This window comes from Galeopterus variegatus, unplaced genomic scaffold, assembly GCF_000696425.1.
Source record: "Galeopterus variegatus unplaced genomic scaffold, G_variegatus-3.0.2 Scaffold45, whole genome shotgun sequence".
NCBI lineage: Eukaryota > Metazoa > Chordata > Mammalia > Dermoptera > Cynocephalidae > Galeopterus > Galeopterus variegatus.
In genome coordinates, this window is record NW_007726156.1 from 1319630 (window position 1) to 1338121 (window position 18492).

General features: G+C 36.0%; 1 protein-coding gene across 1 annotated transcript in view; it reads left to right on the top strand.

The window, feature by feature from the left end:
* The window catches only part of CTTNBP2NL (CTTNBP2 N-terminal like), a 49405-nt gene that overhangs the window by 25075 nt on the left and 5838 nt on the right, over positions 1–18492 (top strand). Inside the window, exon 4 of the mRNA XM_008572050.1 lies at positions 15348–15578. Coding sequence (XP_008570272.1) covers positions 15348–15578 — 231 coding nt within the window. The remainder of the gene's footprint in view (positions 1–15347; positions 15579–18492) is intronic.

Below are 18492 nucleotides of genomic sequence, written 5' to 3' on the forward strand. Positions count from 1 at the left end.
GAAAAAAGAAAGCTTTAATAAAGATACCTTTTTATCATACCAGAGTCTGAAAAGGTGTCCTTCAAGCATTTTCAAAATACATTTCACATTTTGCCACAACCCAGGATACATATACGTACCCACATACATACACATGTTAACTAAAACAAAAATTTCACTAAAATGTACTAACTTTATGTTTTACTATAATATTTACACTATATGATACTATACTATAATGTTTTCTTTTCTATTGTACTTCATTTTTTTTTTTTTTTTTTTTTTTTTTTTTTTTTTTCCGTGTCCGGCAACGGATTGCAACCCTCAGTGTTGCCCCCGTACCGGACCGGGACCGGCAACGGGATCGCAACCCTCGGTGTTGTCCCCGCGCCTCGCTCAGCCAGTGAGCGGGAACCGGTCTGTATGTGGGATCCGAACCCTCGGCGGGAGCGCCGCCGCGCTTCCCAAGCGGCACACTAGCGCAGTGCGCCACCGGGCCGGCCCCTTCATTTTTTTTAATGCTGGTTGTGACCCCACTAAACTAGTTTCATGATCCACTAATGGGTTATGATTCATAGTTTGAAAAACACTGATATAATGTATTTCTTTCAATTTTCTAATTTGCTACATAGTGGCTAGATTTCTCTTTGTTTCATCTTGCCAGATCCTGAGATGGAAATAAGATTTAGTTAGATGTGTTCCTTACAAAACTCCAAAAGAATTTTGCTAAACTATAAACTGTCCCCAAAGTTTATTCTTTAAGAAGAGCTACTACCATTTTGTATAGCTCTCTACCGTTTTGAGTGTTTCCGCATGTGATATTGTTGAATTCTCTTTATACCCTTGTGAAGTAGATATTATAATGCCAATTTTACATACATATACTAGAACTCATATCTCATAATTCCAGATACACTGTGCTCAGCTAACCATATGAGATAAAATATGCTTCTTTACCATCTGTACTGGTAAAGGTGAGGATGAGGAGAAACTGGGACTCTCATATATTGTTGTCTTCAACTTGTTAAGGAGAGTTTGTCAATATCTATCAAATTAAAAAATGCTTATATCTAGAAATAATTCCACTTCTAGAAATTAATGCTACAGATATTCTTAGACCTATACAATAAAGTATATTTGTAAGGTTATTTATTGCAGCATTATTCATAAACATAAAATACTAGAAATAACCTTAGTGTCTATTAGTAGGGTTCTGGTCAAGTAAATTATGATATGATTGTAAAATATAATATTATGGAACCATTAAAGAGAATGAGAGATAGATTTTTATGTATGATATGGAACATTCTTCAAGTTATAGTAAATGAAAAAAATGTCACAGAAGAGTGTTCATAGTTAAAAAAAAAAAAAGGTATTAAGTTGCAACTGGTGAAGAAAGAAATATATCTCACAAAACCTTTCTTTCTTTCTTCCCCTTGTCTTGGTTCCCTTGAGAATTGTAGACGCTCCCAAAGTAGTCTGCTCTGGAAAGGGCATGAAGTTAGTGAGCGGGAAGTACTAAGTTCAGTGGTGGGGTACTGTAGTAAAAAAGAGCCAAAAGAAGCAGGAAAGGCTGTTCATATGTATGGATCATTCATAAATTGGGTATTTATAAAAAGAGGACTGAATTCTTTAAGTGATTAAGTGCCTTTGTTCCCTTCAGGAAAACATCGAACCTCATATATAACAGCTAGCTATTAAAAGTAATTGTTTGGCATCAACTGTTTTCTATAGAACTTTTTATCATTTGCCATCATTCACATTATAAATTGTGGTATGTGTAGGGTTTCAAGAATGAAGATGCAAGAAGAATAAGCAAGTTTCTTGTTTAAGTGACATCTTCCTATGGGTGTTTTTTTGTTTTTGTTTTTGTTTTGTTTTTTAATTAATGCCTTTAAGGAAAGAAAGGGGGAATTCAGCTTGTAAAATGGTGCCTATTTAGAGAATACACAGTTCTTTAGCAGTGGGGGAGGGACTTCAGAAAAGATTACAGCAGTGAGGAATTTCATTCCATTTATTCAGCCTGAAACTAAAACAAATTTTAAAAAAAGGAAATAGGTTATTCCTGTTATTTTGACTTCCTCTTATTGTGTCTTCCTTGCATGTGTTAGCCTTGTGATTTGAGATTAATCAGAGGTTATTTCTAGTTGTCCCCACAAAGAGAAGAGAAGCAAAGGAAGACAAAAAGGTTGCTTCTAAAACCATCATTTAGTATTTCAATGCAGCCAGTTGTGGGAATAATTTGGAAGACAGGAGGAAACCATCTTGTATATTTGTTGGAAATTTTTATGGAAAGGAGGCATTTATAAAATGAACTGGGAATTTTATTATATAAGAAATTGTTAGGGCCGGCCCATGGCTCACTTGAAGAGTGTGGTGCTGATAACACCAAGGCCACGGGTTCAGATCCCTATATAGGGATGGCCGGTTAGCTCATTTGCAGAGCGTGGTGCTGACATCACCAGGTCAAGGGTTAAGATCCCCTTATCTGTCATCTTAAAAAAAAAAAAAAGAAATTATTTTCTTAGAAAAGCATAGCGATATATATATATATCTATTCCACAAAACTATTCTCTACATGTGCAAGGATGCACATTGCAGCATGTTTGATACAGTATTGAAAAACTGTAAACAACCTGAATGTCCATCAGTTGGGTCTATCAATGGCTGCATAAAACTGGTTATCCTTAAATATGGAATACTATGTGATTTTTGGGGGGGTGGGGAGGTGGGGGTGGCAGTTGGCCAGTAAGGGGAACTGAACCCTTGACCTTGATGTTAATCAACACCAAGCACTAACTAAGTGAGCTAACCAGCCAGCCCTAGGTTTTTTGTTTTGTTTTCTTTTGTTTTATGAAGGGAAAAAACTATGTACTGACTTAGAAAGATTTCTAAGACAATAAGTGAAAATGAGTTGCAGAACGGTTTTATGGAATAATAATTTTAATTGTATAATCTATGTAATTAGGTTGTATACACACACAAATGTATGTATAGGCTTGGAAATGGTCTGGGAGGATACCCTTCATACTAAGAACTTTTGGAGAAGAAAGAGATTAATTAGGTTGTGGTCAGGAAGGACTTTAGCTTTATCTATGTAGTTAAAATTTTTTTTTTTTTTTTTTTTTTTAAAGCTGACCAGTAAGGGGATCTCAACCCTTGACTTGGTGTTGTCAGCACCACGCTCAGCCAGTGAGCGAACCGGCCATCCCCATGTGGGATCCGAACATGGGGCCTTGGTGTTATCAGCACCGCACTCTCCCGAGTGAGCCACGGGCCGGCCCTATGTAGTTAAAATTTTTATGAGAAATTATTCATTTACTAATGATGATATTAAAATAAAAACTATATTTGTAAGACATACAGTATGAGCAGTGGATGGCAAAGACTTGGGAAAAACATTTACTTTTTAATTATCTTTACTTCTAGGTAGTTTATACTTCTCATATAAATTTGCATTAATTTTAAAATACACAAGAGAGTGGACAGCAAAGCATGCCTAGGGAAAGCATTAGCTTGTTGCCTGCATATCCTGGATTTTTTCCCACAGCAGCAAAGAATAAATTTCTTCGCTTTTTTAAAATTTTTAAATTTTTTAATTTTACTTCTCAAAATACATTGTACTTGATTTTCATGCCCCTTTACCCATTCTTCTCTGCTCCCTCCCGTCCCTCCCCACATCATATCTGTTCACTTGACTTAAATAGTTCAAGGAATTTTTGTGGTTATTCTTCTTCCCCCCACCCCCAACCCTTTATTTGTTTGTGTGCTTATTTATTTATTTTTAGCTCCCACAAATAAGTGAGAATATGTGGTATTTCTCTTTCTGTGCCTGACTTGTTTCAGTTAATATAATTTTCTCCAAGTCCATCCATGTTGTTGCAAATGGTAGTGTTTCATTCTTTTTTATAGCAGAGTAATATTCTGTTGTGTAGACGTACCACAGTTTCCTTATCCACTCATCTGATGATGGACATTTGGGCTGGTTCCAACTCTTGGCTATTGTAAATAGTGCTGCAATAAACATTGGAGTACAGGTATCCCTTCAGCCTGATGATTTCCATTCCTCTGGGTATATTCCCAGCAGTGGACTCGCTGGGTCATATGGTAGATATATTTGTAATTGTTTGAGGAACCTGCATATCAACTTCCATAAAGGCTAATTTCCAAATTCTGCTTTTGTACAGTATACCTAAAAGTTCTTCTTCCAAAGCAGATTCTTCGCAGGTCATGGACTCAAAATTAAATAAAGCTGACAACATATGCATGAGCAGCTACATGATTAGAATTTCAAGAAACTTTATCTTAGCAGGAGACGTACAACCCTTCAAAGTATTTTTTCCGCCTTCAGTTTTATACGTATAGTTTGTAATATTCCATTGTTTAACCAGAAAAAAAAGTATTTTCTGCCACAGAAATCTAACTCCACCCAGTGAGTTCTAAGATAGGTATTACTTCAAAAAAAAAGTTTAAATCTAATCCAATACCTAGCATACTGTTTGTTCAACAAAAGACCAATTGTTGAAAAAAATGATTGGTAAGAGTGAGTATGTGATTGTGTTGTTATTAAATTCAGAAATATCTGTTCTTACTGATTAAAAACTTCTAGAGATTTAAGGGCTGGCCTGTGGCTCACTTGGGAGAGTGTGGTGCTGATAACACCAAGGCCATGAGTTCAGATCCCTATACAGGGATGGCCGGTTCACTCACTTGGGAGAACATGGTGCTGACAACACCAAGTCAAGGGTTAAGATCCCCTTACCAGTCATCTTTAAAAATAATAATAATAATAACTTCTTAATAAGACATTCTTTTCTTATGACACCCTATTCAAAGGTTAATGCTACTACCTACTCTTGATCCCATCTTTTCCCTATTTCTTCATGGCCTTCCTCCATCAATTACCCCCCCTCCCTTCTCTTAGCACTCCAGTTTCTTCCGTTTTGCTACCTCTTATCCTCAGCCCAAAGCCTATTTGGACCTGTCTATCCATTCTATATGAAAAACAAAAACAAAAAACTCTCAATCCTGCCTTCCTCCTGAGCTTCAACCCTATTTCTCTTCCTCTCTTTATATTCAAATTTTAAATGTCATTTGTACCCCTGTCTCTAGTTTCTCACCTGTCATCACTCATTTGTTTTTTGCTTCTACCAGTCTTCTGAAATTTCAAGTTTTGAAATTACAATAACCTTTAATACTTCTTTCAATTAGATTAGCTAACCTTTCTTTAGCATTTGACAGTGTTGACCATCCTACTTTTTAAGCCTCTCTTCCCTTGTTTTCTGTGATATTCTTATCTTGGTCTTCCCAGACTCCTTTGTCTTTTTTTCTTCCACGTGCTGTTCAAATTTGATGCCTTCTATGACTGGATAGCGCGTCCTTCCTGCAGTTTATGTGGCATGCCGCTCAAAATCTATTATAGCACTTTTTACAACTATATTATATATAATATCATTGTCCCCTGTCCTTTAGACTTTTAAGATCCTAAAGGGCAGAAGCCAAGATGTTATTCATTTTTGTGTGGTTTTTGTATTTTTTTTTTAAATTCCCTCTATCCTCAGTCTCTACTTCAGTTCACCTCTTATTCTCCATAAGCAACTATTCTTACACATTTTTTACTTGTATGTGTTCTTGTAAAATGTATATTGCTTTGTGTATATGGATTTGCATAAATGGTATTGTGTTATATAGGTCATTCTGTTTCTTATTTTTTGCACTTACTGTGCCTTTGAGCCATCTGCGGGGTCATTCCATGGTATACATTTATTTTACTGATCCTTTTATGCAGCTGTGTATCTTCACCTAGCATAGCATACTGGTATATAGTATGTACTGAATATGTTAGCTGAATGGGTAATACATAAACAGATATTCTCCAGGATTTTGTTCTTAGTCCTGTCTCATCTAAACATATTCACTCTCTTTCTCTCTGGGTTATTTCATCAGCTCCATTGGTTTCAACAGGCAGTTAACATCTAGATTTGGTTTTCCTCATATTCCTAGACACATATATCCAAGTTTTTTTTGACATTTCTACCTAAATATCCCATATCACAAGCTCAACATCATTCACTAAAATAGCCTGTTTGTTCTGCCTGTATTCTCTGTTTTGATTAATGGCATCACCAACCACCCAGTCACCCAAGCTAATTACTTCAAAGCATCTGTGTGTCTTTTCTCTTCTTTACTTCCCATGTCTAATCAGGTGCCAAAACTGTTGATTCTTCCTCCAAAATAGCCCTTGAATATGGTCTCCCTCTCCCTCCTATATTTTGACTTTAGGTCCTAATTGCTCCTCAGTTGGCCTAATACTACTGTTTCTAGTCTTACACCCTAGATTTGTAGACTAACCATTATTAGTATCAATTTGATCTTGTTATTTTTCTCTTTAAAAACTTTTTGTGACTCCTTGCTGCCTACAGAATTTACTACATTCAAGGCATTTACAGACTAGCCCAAACCTAGTCTCATTTCCTGCTAGTCTACCAGCTGTAGCCTAACCTCTAGACTCAAATTATGCACTTTCATTCTTCCATAGCCTTGCTTGAACTCCTCCCTTTTTTTGGAATACTGTTTTCCTTTCCTTCTCTTTTACACAGAACCCCTCACCATAAGTGTACTCAATAAATTTTTGTACAGTTGAATCGTACTTAATATGATTTCTCTTTTTCTGTTGTCTGTACTAGATTCGTAATAATGTGAGAATTTATCTATTCATGCTGATAAGCAGTACAGATTATAGGGATTTTTCTATTTTCTTTATGCCTAGTATTTCCTTTTTTCCACCAAATGTAAGTTCCATGAGGAGCAGGTACTTAATCTTATTCGGCACCTCATCCCAAATATCTAGAACTTTTAAGTACTTTATAAGTATTTGTTATATGAGAATTAGTTCAGTCCCCTTAAGTCTAATTTGGATGTATTTGAGGCTCAAAGTAGATTGGCTTTTATTCTTATTTTTAGAAGGGAGGCTTAATTGTAGCAATATAGCTTCATAATTTTTACTGTTGTTGATAATTCCCATTTTTAGTGACATTATTTACATCTCACCCTGTAGTAAGAACAATTTGTTCTTCAGACAGGAAATCATTGCTTTGTGTTTGTTTCCATATTTGTAGTAAAGGATATCAAATAACTGGGATATGTACCTTTGTTCATTTTGTTGTATTTATCTAAAGAAAATTTTTTTAAAAAAATCTTTCCTATTATATTTTAATTTCTAACTGACATTTTATCTCAGTATCCTTTCCTGTCAAATTGGGATATGTTCATCTGCATTTCCTGACTGGTTAGTAATGGAAACATTGTGACTATCACAGAAAATAGTGCAGTTTTTTTTTTTTTTTTTAAATAGTACAGTACTGGTTTGTCTTTCTTCATCTGTCTGGATGTATACATTATTTCCCAGACTTTTCAGCTAAGGACCTCTATTGGCATCTGTTTAAATTACGGATGTCCTCTGTGTTTCAGAATGTATTTACTATCCTCTATTTCTCTAGTGTTTTTTTGTTTTTATTTTGGAATTTGTTTTGGGGGGCTCGTTTTTGGTTATTTGTTCGTTTTTGGCTTTCACAAAATCTTCAACATCCCCCTTTCTCTGTTTTCTTTCCAAATTGATAACTCTGAGTTCTTTTCCCTTTAAAAATCTCTTTCAGTCTCTTGTCCTTCCTTTTCTGGCAGTATCTTCCATCCATAGGACAAATGGCTGCTTTCTCCGCACCAGACCTAGAGATTATTAAAGGAAGAAAGTGCTGAAACAAAGTCTTAGAGATTTAGAATAGGTTCTATTTCATATGGGATTAAAATGGGAAAAGGGCTCTTGGTTATCTCATTTTTGCCTGGTGACACTGAAAGTTCCTAATATTGTTGCCACCCTTCAGAATAAAAAGGAAGAGCTCATGTCACCAAAGACAACTCCTGTTCTTCTTCTGATTCCCATTTAGTACACTTCTATTACGAAGATAAAGGTAATCTTAGGTTGAGATTACTTGGAATTAATAATAGCAGTGGTCAACTTTAGCATGCTTGATTTCACTGTATATTCAGTGCCTTCCTGTAGCGACGACCATTGCCAGTTCGTATTTAAAATTATCATTAAACCTCTCAGAATGTACTTATAGCCCCACCTTTTACTTTTCAGCCTTGGCTTCTTTACTTTGCCCCCATTTTGTTCTCTAAAGAAGAACGATACGTCTTTGAGTCCCAATCTACCTGTATGACTGCTGGTTGAAACCGAATAACTAGCTACCTCCTCAACATAAGGCTGCAATGGCAGTAGAAAATGCCACCTCTCCAGGCCGGCCCGGTGGCGCACTGGAGAGTGCGCCGCTCCCGCCGAGGGTTCGGATCCCATGTGGAGACCAGTTCCCGCTCACTGGTTGAGCGCGGTGCGGGCGCAACACCGAGGGTTGCGATCCCGTTGCCAGTCCCCAGTGCGGGCGCGACACCGAGGGTTGTGATCCCGTTACCGGTCAGTAAAAAAGACAAAAAGGAAAAAAAAAAAAAAAGAAAATGCCACCTCTCCATCTTCTGATATGTACATGGGGCCTGTTTTTTCTCTGAATATGTTATCATAGATATTCTGTTCTACCTCCAACTGTCATTAGGATATGTGATTACATCCTACTGTCCTTGCTTCTGTTCTCCTGCCCTGACATTGTACTCTCACCCTGGAGTGGTTCTCTTAACTATTACTAGTCCTCTTTTCCATTCTACTTGTCTCTTAACTCCACCTACCCCCACTTCCACCACAAACTTCATATTCCTGTTATTTGATAAACATTTAAATGTGAAAATTTTCTACTTCTCAGCCAAGCTAAGGAACCTCTTCCCAGGACCTTATGTTTGAGCAGCTTGTTTCTTGCCATGTTTCCTTGTAATATCGGTCTGTAATTTAAGAACCTTGTTTCAAACAAATTTTTTAGAGTTAAGGCCCATCCTACAATTATACAGCTTCAAATCCCTTTTCCATAGAATCCCCTAACTGGAGGACAAAGATATCTTTTCACATCTTATTTAGTAAGCTCTTTTTTACTATTTTAACCCCGAAGGTAGTTTCTGCACTATCTATTAATACATAGTGAGTGAAAGAGCCTAGGCACATCTCTGATAAAGAAGTTTTTCAAGTTCATAAGGTTAACTTAAAGTATCACACACAGTTTTAGTCTGTGGCCTGGGTCTCATTGTGTAATACTTCAGAGGGAGTTTGGGGTTGTATGGGCCTTCTCCACCCCCACCCCCAACCTCATGGTGTTTCCTGTGATTCATTAAATTGCTGATAGTCTCATTTATCTGCCAGAACCCACCCACTTCCAGGATTGGCCTTTTCCTTCCTATCCCTTATGAGTATAAACTCTGAGTCTTGGAAAGTTTTGATCAAATAAATTGTATTTGGTGTTTCTCTAAACATTAATGATACTATTTAGAAAACATTTAAACAGGTAGAACCTGCTTATTCATTGCTACTGTTAGGCTTTATACTTGTCTGGCAAATTTTAAGCTACTTAAGGGCAGGGGAGTACATCTTAAATAGTCAAATCTATATTTCCATATCATCACCCATGTCATTTAGCATACATAGTACCCAGCAAACATTAAGTATTCAATAAAATCATTAAAAGCATGTACACCCATGAATCATCCATATATCCAGGAAACTTTCCCAAACTTTTCCAATGATGTTTTGGTTGTCTAACCCTGATAAAAGAGAGATGTATTTTTTTTTACATTTTGTGTATTTGGTGTTAGGCCAAACCTCTCCTGGTTTGTAGCCTTTTTAACATTTGTTAGTTTAAAGTCAAACAATAATACTGATTATTTATCACTTCTGTTAGAATTTACATATTTATTGTAGCTTAAATTATTTAAAATCATAAATTCAGGAGTCAGACTTCTTCAGATTTTCATTTTATTCTAGTGTTTTTCATACTTTGACAGTAAAACGCTATTTTAATTTACACCTCTCTGATCATTAATGAGTTGAGCACTTTTTCATGTGTTTTTTGGCCATTCCAATTTTATCTTAGGTCTGTGATACATCTCTATTTTTTGTGTATGGTATGGGGTAGGCATCTTCTCATTATATTTTGAGAGATGTATGGACTCCTAAAAAAAAACACATTAAGATCTAATACATCATTAAAAATTATACTTTTTTCAGTTGGAACAAATGTACCACTCTGGAGGGGATGTTGATAATATGGGAGTCTGTTTGGGGGAGGTAGGGCAGGGAGTGGCCACAGGTATATGAGAAATCTCTCTACTTTCTGCTCAATTTTACTATGCATCTGAAACTGTTCTAAAAAATGTTTTTTAAATTATCCTTTAAAATCTTTCATTTGTGTTCAGACTATTCTCCCTTTATCAGTTCATAAATTTGTTTAGTATTGTTGAATTCCTATGTACATTTTCTTCCCAACCTCAAAAAGTTATTCATGTGGACCCAGTCCAGACTGTATATACAATTGGTTTCAACTACATACCTAGACTGAAAAAACAAAACATAACAAAAAGACAAAAAAAAAAAATTTTATTTCAGTTTCATTAGAACTTTTCATAAGACTGCTTAGATTTGAATGTTGAAGTAACTACATTAGGCTGTTTACCCATAATCTTAAACTATCAACAAGCAACCTATCAGTTAGAAGTGCCACACTTATAGCTCTTTGTACTAAACTTAACCATTTTTAGTCTTGAATAAGATTTAGTACACTTCAGTCAAATAGTAATAAATGATCATCTGTTCTTATATAAATAATTGCTTTTATAAATATCCGTGGTTTGAAGTTGACTCCAAGGGGAATTCTACTTCAAAGTCAGTTGAAATATTTTTTAAATCATGAAAATTTTCTCTCTTTTCTCTCATGTTAAATTTTTATCATCTTTATCCAGAATGATTACTTTTATTTCTGGTTGTTCAGGCAGCTATTTATACCTTATATCAGGGATTTCATGGTGTGAATTATTTGATGATTAATAGATTCAACTCGTATATGAAAATTATTCCTTTTAAGTCCCACAATGTTTTTATATTGCTTATTACTTTTAAAAGTATCATTTCAGAATTGCCTTATAAATGTCAAAGATGCATCCTAATCTACTTATGGTACCAGCCTGAGTCTTGAAAATAAAACCTTGTAGTTGAATATAATAACTACTCTAGTTGAATATAATTAAATGGGCCTTAATTCTTCACCTTTAGATTTGGAATCACTTTTCATGTTAGTGATAGTCATCCAAAGAATAAAGAGAGATTGATTTCCTACTTTAAGATTAGAACATACACACATATGGGCACACACCCACCCACCCACCTACAAACACACGTTACATTGGGAAGTGGGGAGGAGGTTAGGAATAATGCAGCTAAAACTTTTGGTGAGTATGGCAGACGACAGGGATATTCTGTGATTTTATTTTAAGCTTCCAGTGCTGACATATTTTATTCAGCCTGTGACAGTAAAAAGAAATGAGTAATAGATGACTAGTATGTTTTGTCTGCTGTGATAACAGCCTTTATCATTGAATCTGTCTAATCAGCCAATTAACTTCCTGATGTCTAAAGACCATAAAGTTTTCTGACAATGTAGGAATTTCTGTTCAGTTAAAGTGTGCGTTACCACTGAAGTAAAAATAATGCAATTCTAAGAAATCAATTGATTTTAATTAATTTATTTATTTATTAATGGTGGCTGGCCAGTACGGGAATTCAAACCTTTGCCCTTGATGCTATAACACTGTGCTCTAATCGGCTGAGCTAACTGGACAGCCCAGAAATTGATTTATTTTAGCTTTATTACTGAATCCCCCCCCCCAAAAAAAAACCCCCTCAATTCCAAGATTATTTAAAATTTCTGGTAAAATAGCTGAAATATTAAAGTATTAAAATTAATCCTTGATAGTTGTGAGTATAGGAATGGTCTTTAAATTTCAACCTGAGATATAAATGATAGTGGTAGTATATCTAGGCATTCACCTTGTGGTAACCAGCCTTTAAGATGGCCTTTAACAATCCCTGCCTCCTGATATTCACACCTTTGGATAGTCCTTTCCCACATTTAGCAGTGTTGGTCTGTGTGACCAGTAGAATACATCAGAAGTGATGGTATCTCACTTCCAAGATTAGGTCATAAAAGACACTGAGACATCCATCTATGTCGATCTCTCTCTCTCTCTCTGTCTCTTTGGGTCACTTGCTTGGTGAGAAGCTGGCACTAGCAGGGAACCAAGGCCTATGCCAACAGCCACCTGAGTAAGCTTGGAAATGGATCCACCAGCCCTAGTCATGGCTTCAGATGACTACAGCCCTGGCCAACAGCTTGACTTTGCAACCTCATGAGACCCTGAGCCAGAACCACCCAGCTAAGTCCCTCCCAGATTCCTGACCCCCAGAAACTGCGTGAGATAAAAAATGTTTATTATTTAAGCTGCTAAGTTTTGGGTGATTTGTTATATAGACTAGATAACCATTACACATATCCATTAAAGTTCTTCTTTTCATTCTTTAAAAACATTTGTTTTTGGTTATTGTTATTATTTGCACTGTTAAAACTGTAATCCGTACAATTCACCTAAGTCATTATGGTTGAAAAATACCATATTCTGTCTCCCATTTCCAATTCAGTGTTTGGTATAGTAAGCACAAACTTTGAATTCACCTTTCCTATATTTGGCCCCATATTAGAATGTACTTAAAACAATAGCTGTGTGACAGGGAGTCTTCTTCAGGTTATACCACAGATCTTTTTCATTTGTGGGTGAAGCCATCTATTTTATATAACTTGTAATTACTATACAAGTGATTATGGAATTACTATGAAGTATGTCAAGAGAAAACAGACAGCCTAACTACTGTTCTCAAGCTTAGACCTCACCAAAAAAGCTCCTTGTTATTACTTATAACTCTGTGATGCTTATTAATTATACAGGATAATCACAGTGTGGGTTTTAAAAGGTCATATTTTTAGGATTAGTTAACTATATACTCAAACCTGAGAGACAGCTTCTCAGCAGATCTGATTTCAAGGTCATGAATTGTAGTCCCAGCTCCTACTGTCCCACTCTACTTTCTCCATGTTCTGAAAAGGAAAACGTCATAAAAATATTTGAGTTTATTTTTTCTATTTCCTTTTTGCCCTACTGAACCAATTTCAGTACCAGTAATTATTCCTTTACCATCACTAACCATACAGAAATGGTTATCATAAGTTGGAAATATGACAGTTAGGAAAGTGGTATTTCAACTACTTAAAGAGACTTTTTCTCTTGTTTTCTTGGTCTAAGTGTTTTTCTAAACATGGATTTACCTTAGGACATTAATGGCCTCTAATAGATATTTTCATTAAGTCCCAGATTATCAATCTCATGTTTTTATAGCTGAATTTGAAATTCTTGGTAAAAGGAAAACATTGAGTCCCATGTTGTTTGACACCATTGCTTTTAAAATGTAACTAGCTTTTTTGAATTACTTTCACCATGATTTAAAATAATAATAAAAATGGCTGGTTCCAAAATTGATCTTTTATTTCTCCATCCTACATGGACTCAATAAAATAATTATTTTTCAAGAGGATAAGATAATTAGAGGTTATTTTGAAATTTTACTGAGAATTTCCTTTTTAATTTGGAGCTGAAAAAGATAGTATTCTGTCTTTGACTCTGTCTTTCAAACCTCCTCCCCAACCTTAATTCTTTCCCTCTCTCTCTCTCTCTCACACACACACATATAAACACTTGTAATAAGGTTAGAAAGATAATTATCAGCAACTTAAAGAAACAAACGGATTTCTCTCTTCATTTTTTCAGCATACAAATATCATCCAAATATTCTAATAATGTCATAATTTAAGATGGTTGTAGTTAAGCCAAAAATAAAACCCAAGGCTTCTAACTCTCCTTTGAACATTTGCCAACTGATACCAACACAAATTCATAGCATGAATGTTAACTGAAGAAGGAGGCATCAGATTTTCAGCACTGAAACATACTTCAGTGTTAAACTCCATGTTTGCTTTGTTTTCTTGAAGGTTCTTTTAAATTAAAGCATAGCAGTTGAGTTGTGAATTTTTCTTTCTTTTTAAGTGGGCTCCTGTTTGTGGATGGCAGTGCTAAGAAAATATAACTACTGATAAAATAGTTTTTTAAATGATAGCAGTTTTCATAACTATATTTAATTAGAAAGCTTGAATAGTATAGTACTGTGCTGTGATTTTTAGGAAAGTTTCCTCAATGCTGTGTTAACACTTCATTTTTTTGTGAAATGTCTCAAGAAACTTTTTTTTTTTGGTTTTGGTGACTGGCCAGTAAGGAGATCCGAACCCTTGACCTTAGTGTTATCAGCACCACTCAAGAAACTTTTTAATATCTGTGTAGTAATTATTAATGTCACTCTATTCAGGTGCATTTAATATATAATGCTCATCTGAAATAGTTGAAGCTCTTCTTTGCAGAGATAAGAAAAGAGGAATTGCTAAGAATATCTTTCCACCTACCTTCTAACTTGGCACCCAGACCCAAAGCCCTAAAGGAGACTCCCGAGCATACCCTTCTCACACTGTCTCTCCCAACCCTAAAATTCACCAAGCCCTGAAGGGGATAAAAGGGAGGATGGAAGGTAGCAGCTAAACAGACTAGGTGAGGGGGTGGAATTTGGCAGCAAGTAGAAGGGATTTTCTCTACTCCTCTGGTTGTGAGTGCCTCTACCTTCTTGACCCATCAATAACTGAGTGAAATTTCATATGTATAAATCACAAGTAGTCCTAGTTATAATGTGATCGTACTTATTTTTAGCATCCTTTACACATCTGCTTGCACCTTTTAGGTGTCTAAATATGTAAATTCATAAAATTATAATGCTTAACATATTTTAGAAATGCAAATACCATAACACAAAAAAGATAAGCTATAACTACTGGTAATATTAGCATTCATAAGCAGAGGCAGTAAGCATGGTGGTTAAGGACACAGACTTAGGAGCCAGACTGCCTAGATTTAAATCCCAATTCTGACAGCCTGCCAGATGAGTAACCTGGAACAAGTTACATAACCTCTCTGTAATAGTTTTCTCTTCTGCCAGTGGAGATGATAGCACCACTTTATAGGGTTATAAATTTTAAATAAGTTAATATGACTGTAAGTTCTTAGAACAATGTCAAATACATAGTTAGTCCTATATAAGTATTTGTTCTTATTATAATACCATGCCACCTTTCTGATGTTTTTATATTTAGATGGTTCAATCTCATTTGTAGTCATCAGGTTACATTTATGTTAACACCACCACCTTCAGTGCATAACTACTAAATAGCAAATTCCCCTCCTCAATAGCTTTTTTAAAAAAGCAAAATGCTTATTTTTTTTCTCTTTCCAAGGCCCAACACAGAGATACTTTCATTGAAGAACGCTATGGAAAATATAACATCAGTGATCCTTTAATGGCTCTACAGAGAGATTTTGAAACACTAAAGGAGAAAACTGATGGCGAAAAGCAGCCAGTCTGCACAAACCCACTCTCTATTCTTAAGGTGGTGATGAAGCAGTGCAAGAACATGCAGGAGCGCATGCTGTCCCAGCTGGCTGCTGCTGAGAGCAGGCACCGCAAGGTAGGTTCACCCAGTTACAGTGTGCGACAGAAATTCTAACAAAGGCTTTCAGTAATGCCTGGTACTTTCTTGTCAGCTGCCAGTTTTCACAGTAAGTCAATTGAGGCATCTCACGGGTGTCAAAAAGCTCCTTAGCTTACATAGAAACCAGGAGATAGAAAACAAATGTTAATCCAAATGTTAAATTTAGGGAATGTGACAGACACATTATTTAAGATGGCATTCCTTTTTGATATGTCACTCCAAAACACTTGGTATGTTTTTTCAGCTCTTGATCATACAAACTTTGGCAATAAACTGAGGTTTGGTCAACCTTGTAGCTGAACGGAACATTGTCTGTTTGCTTACTTAAGTGATAAGTAGAAAGATTAACAGGTATTTGGGGAATGCTGTATGAGAGAGAGAGAAAGCAAGAATTTACCTGACTACAAATAGATAGAAGAGAACTCAAAACAAGAAAAAAAAAAAAAAAAAATAGAGAATTTACCTGACTATAAACACAAAAGGTAACAGATTATTTTTATTTATTCCTAGTTTTAAGTTTCATTGCATTTTATTGCTCATGAAACCATAACCAGTCCGTAGGGTTGTTTACCTTAAAGCTGTTCTATCCTATTAGGAAAATATGCATGTGTGTGAGTGTGTGTTTGGTTCCATATCTGATAGCTCTGACAGCTCTTAAGTTAGGAAGACAAACCTGTTCTTTCTTGTGTCTCTTCTTATTGGAATTCTAGTCCTTGTGAATTTATTCCCCAGCTTGTCATTTACTGCTCAGATCTGGCCTGTAAAAGATGCTTGTCTAGAATCTGCATTTTTAAAAAACTGTCAGTTTAGATTTATACCAGTGGGGGAGAGGGGTGGCAGTATCAGCGCATTTCGTAGGAAACATTTGAATCTGAACAATTGGGTTAGCAGCTGCACGATTTGGTAAGCCTTAGTTTACTTTTATGGCTACCTGCATTAGAGCCATCTGCTTAAATCACATCTGATAAATTGCCTAGGCTCTGGGTCTTGCCCATGATCTTTTCTTTCCCTTCGTAGAGTCCAAATTAAAGGCCAGAGTGGTATCTTCTTAACCATGGGTGGGCTTCAGATGTTCTATGATCCCCCAGAAAATATACAGAATGTCAAAAGTTTATGCATTTTTGTGGGAAATGAATTTTATCCATAGCTTTAATCAAATGTTCAAAGTTTCTCAAGGCCCAGAAGTTTAACCTCTGGAATAGAATGAAGCAATCTGAAAACATTTATGCCCCAATTTAAAAGGTGTCAGTGGGTTGTAGTTAGTTGCCTAAATTTTGGGGGCTTTTGCATAGTCCTTTAAGAAAATCTTCACAATATCTTTGATAGACAGGCTTTATTTCCACTTCATACATGAGGTAATTGAGTTGTATTGAACAGGCTGACTAGCTGACATGCCCATGGAAGGTATAGCATTGGGACAACTTGTGTCTCTAGGTGATAGGGGAAGAGAAAGAAGTTTAAAATAATTCAGAATTCCTTAATGCTATAATTCAATATAAAATGCTTTAAGTGAGTATTAAATTTTTGAAAGCAAGCACCTATCTATTTAAGTGTTAAAAAGTAGAACATTGACTTTGTTAGAAATCAGATAGTACCTAGAGGCTAATAATTAGGGTGCTCATAGTCCCAGTTTGCCTGAGAGAGTCCCCGTTAATTAGCCTATCACCTTGGCATAGTTATTAACACTACCCTCTTTCACTCAGAATTACATGGTTAATCTGCTCATAGTGAAAAATAGTTTCCTAGTTCACCTCTTCCCATTAACCATCCTCCCCATGATTCAGAGGCAACCACTTTTATCTTTTATCTTTTAACCTCCATGTTTCTAAATAATATACTGCTCTCTTTATCAATTTTAGACATTTACGTTACTTTCTTTTATGATAGATGCAGATTTAGTTATCTTACATCCTACTTCCCTTTCCTCTCCACCCCTTACCATCTTCCCAAAACAAATGTAATCCCTTTTTCTCACTCCCATTCTCTGTCAGATCTGGTATTCCCAAATCCTGAGCCTGTCACATTCTGTTTCTTCAGAGTATGAGCACTTGGCTTATGCCTAGGCAGTAGATGTCTGGCTGCTCGCATTCTATATGCAGGAATCAGGGTGAGCGGACACATAATTCTTCCAAAAGTGCAGATGTTGAGCCAGTCCTGTTTTCTATCCCACATTTCACCTCTACTCTGCACTACCTCCAGGTTTCATCTCTTTGGGACCCTTCAGGGCAAACGGCTTCCTCCCCCATACTAAAGTAGTTACCATTCCTCCAGCCTCTTTCCTTCTTTGAATTGTTAAGCTTTCTTGTCAGCTAAAGTCTCTCTCTTTGTCTTTGTGAGTTTTTAGTCTTTTCATTCCATTTCTGTAATTATAGAGGGCTCTCGAAAGGGAGAGGAGATGACCAACCACCTTTAGCCAATAGCCTATCTTTCTATTAAATTGAAAAATTAGACTTTTTTAAAACCAGAGGAAGTCCACCAAAATATTTTTGTTTTTATTTTTAAAGGAGGGTTTCATGTCCCAGAAAACTTTCTTTCTCATTCATTAAAATTGTTAGTGAGGAGGAAATAATGAGAAATGTCCATTGGGATGGCAGTGCTCTACCCTGGAGATCTGGACCAAGACACCTAGGAAGCATGAGCAGAAGCTACTAAGTAATCCATTGTCATTCAGAATATTGTGCAGTAGTAGGCAGGATTATGTGGAAAATGCCTCTTTAAATTTGTATTCTCCTTAAAATTGGGCTTAATCCTTCGGCACCAGAATAAGTAGAATAGGGGTAGGCAAGTTAATTAAAAGGCCTTATGAAGAATCTCCACTTACAATCCCAATAATTGAGCCTTGCAACATGCAGGATGAAGTCACAGAAGTCTTTTCACCTTTTATCTAACT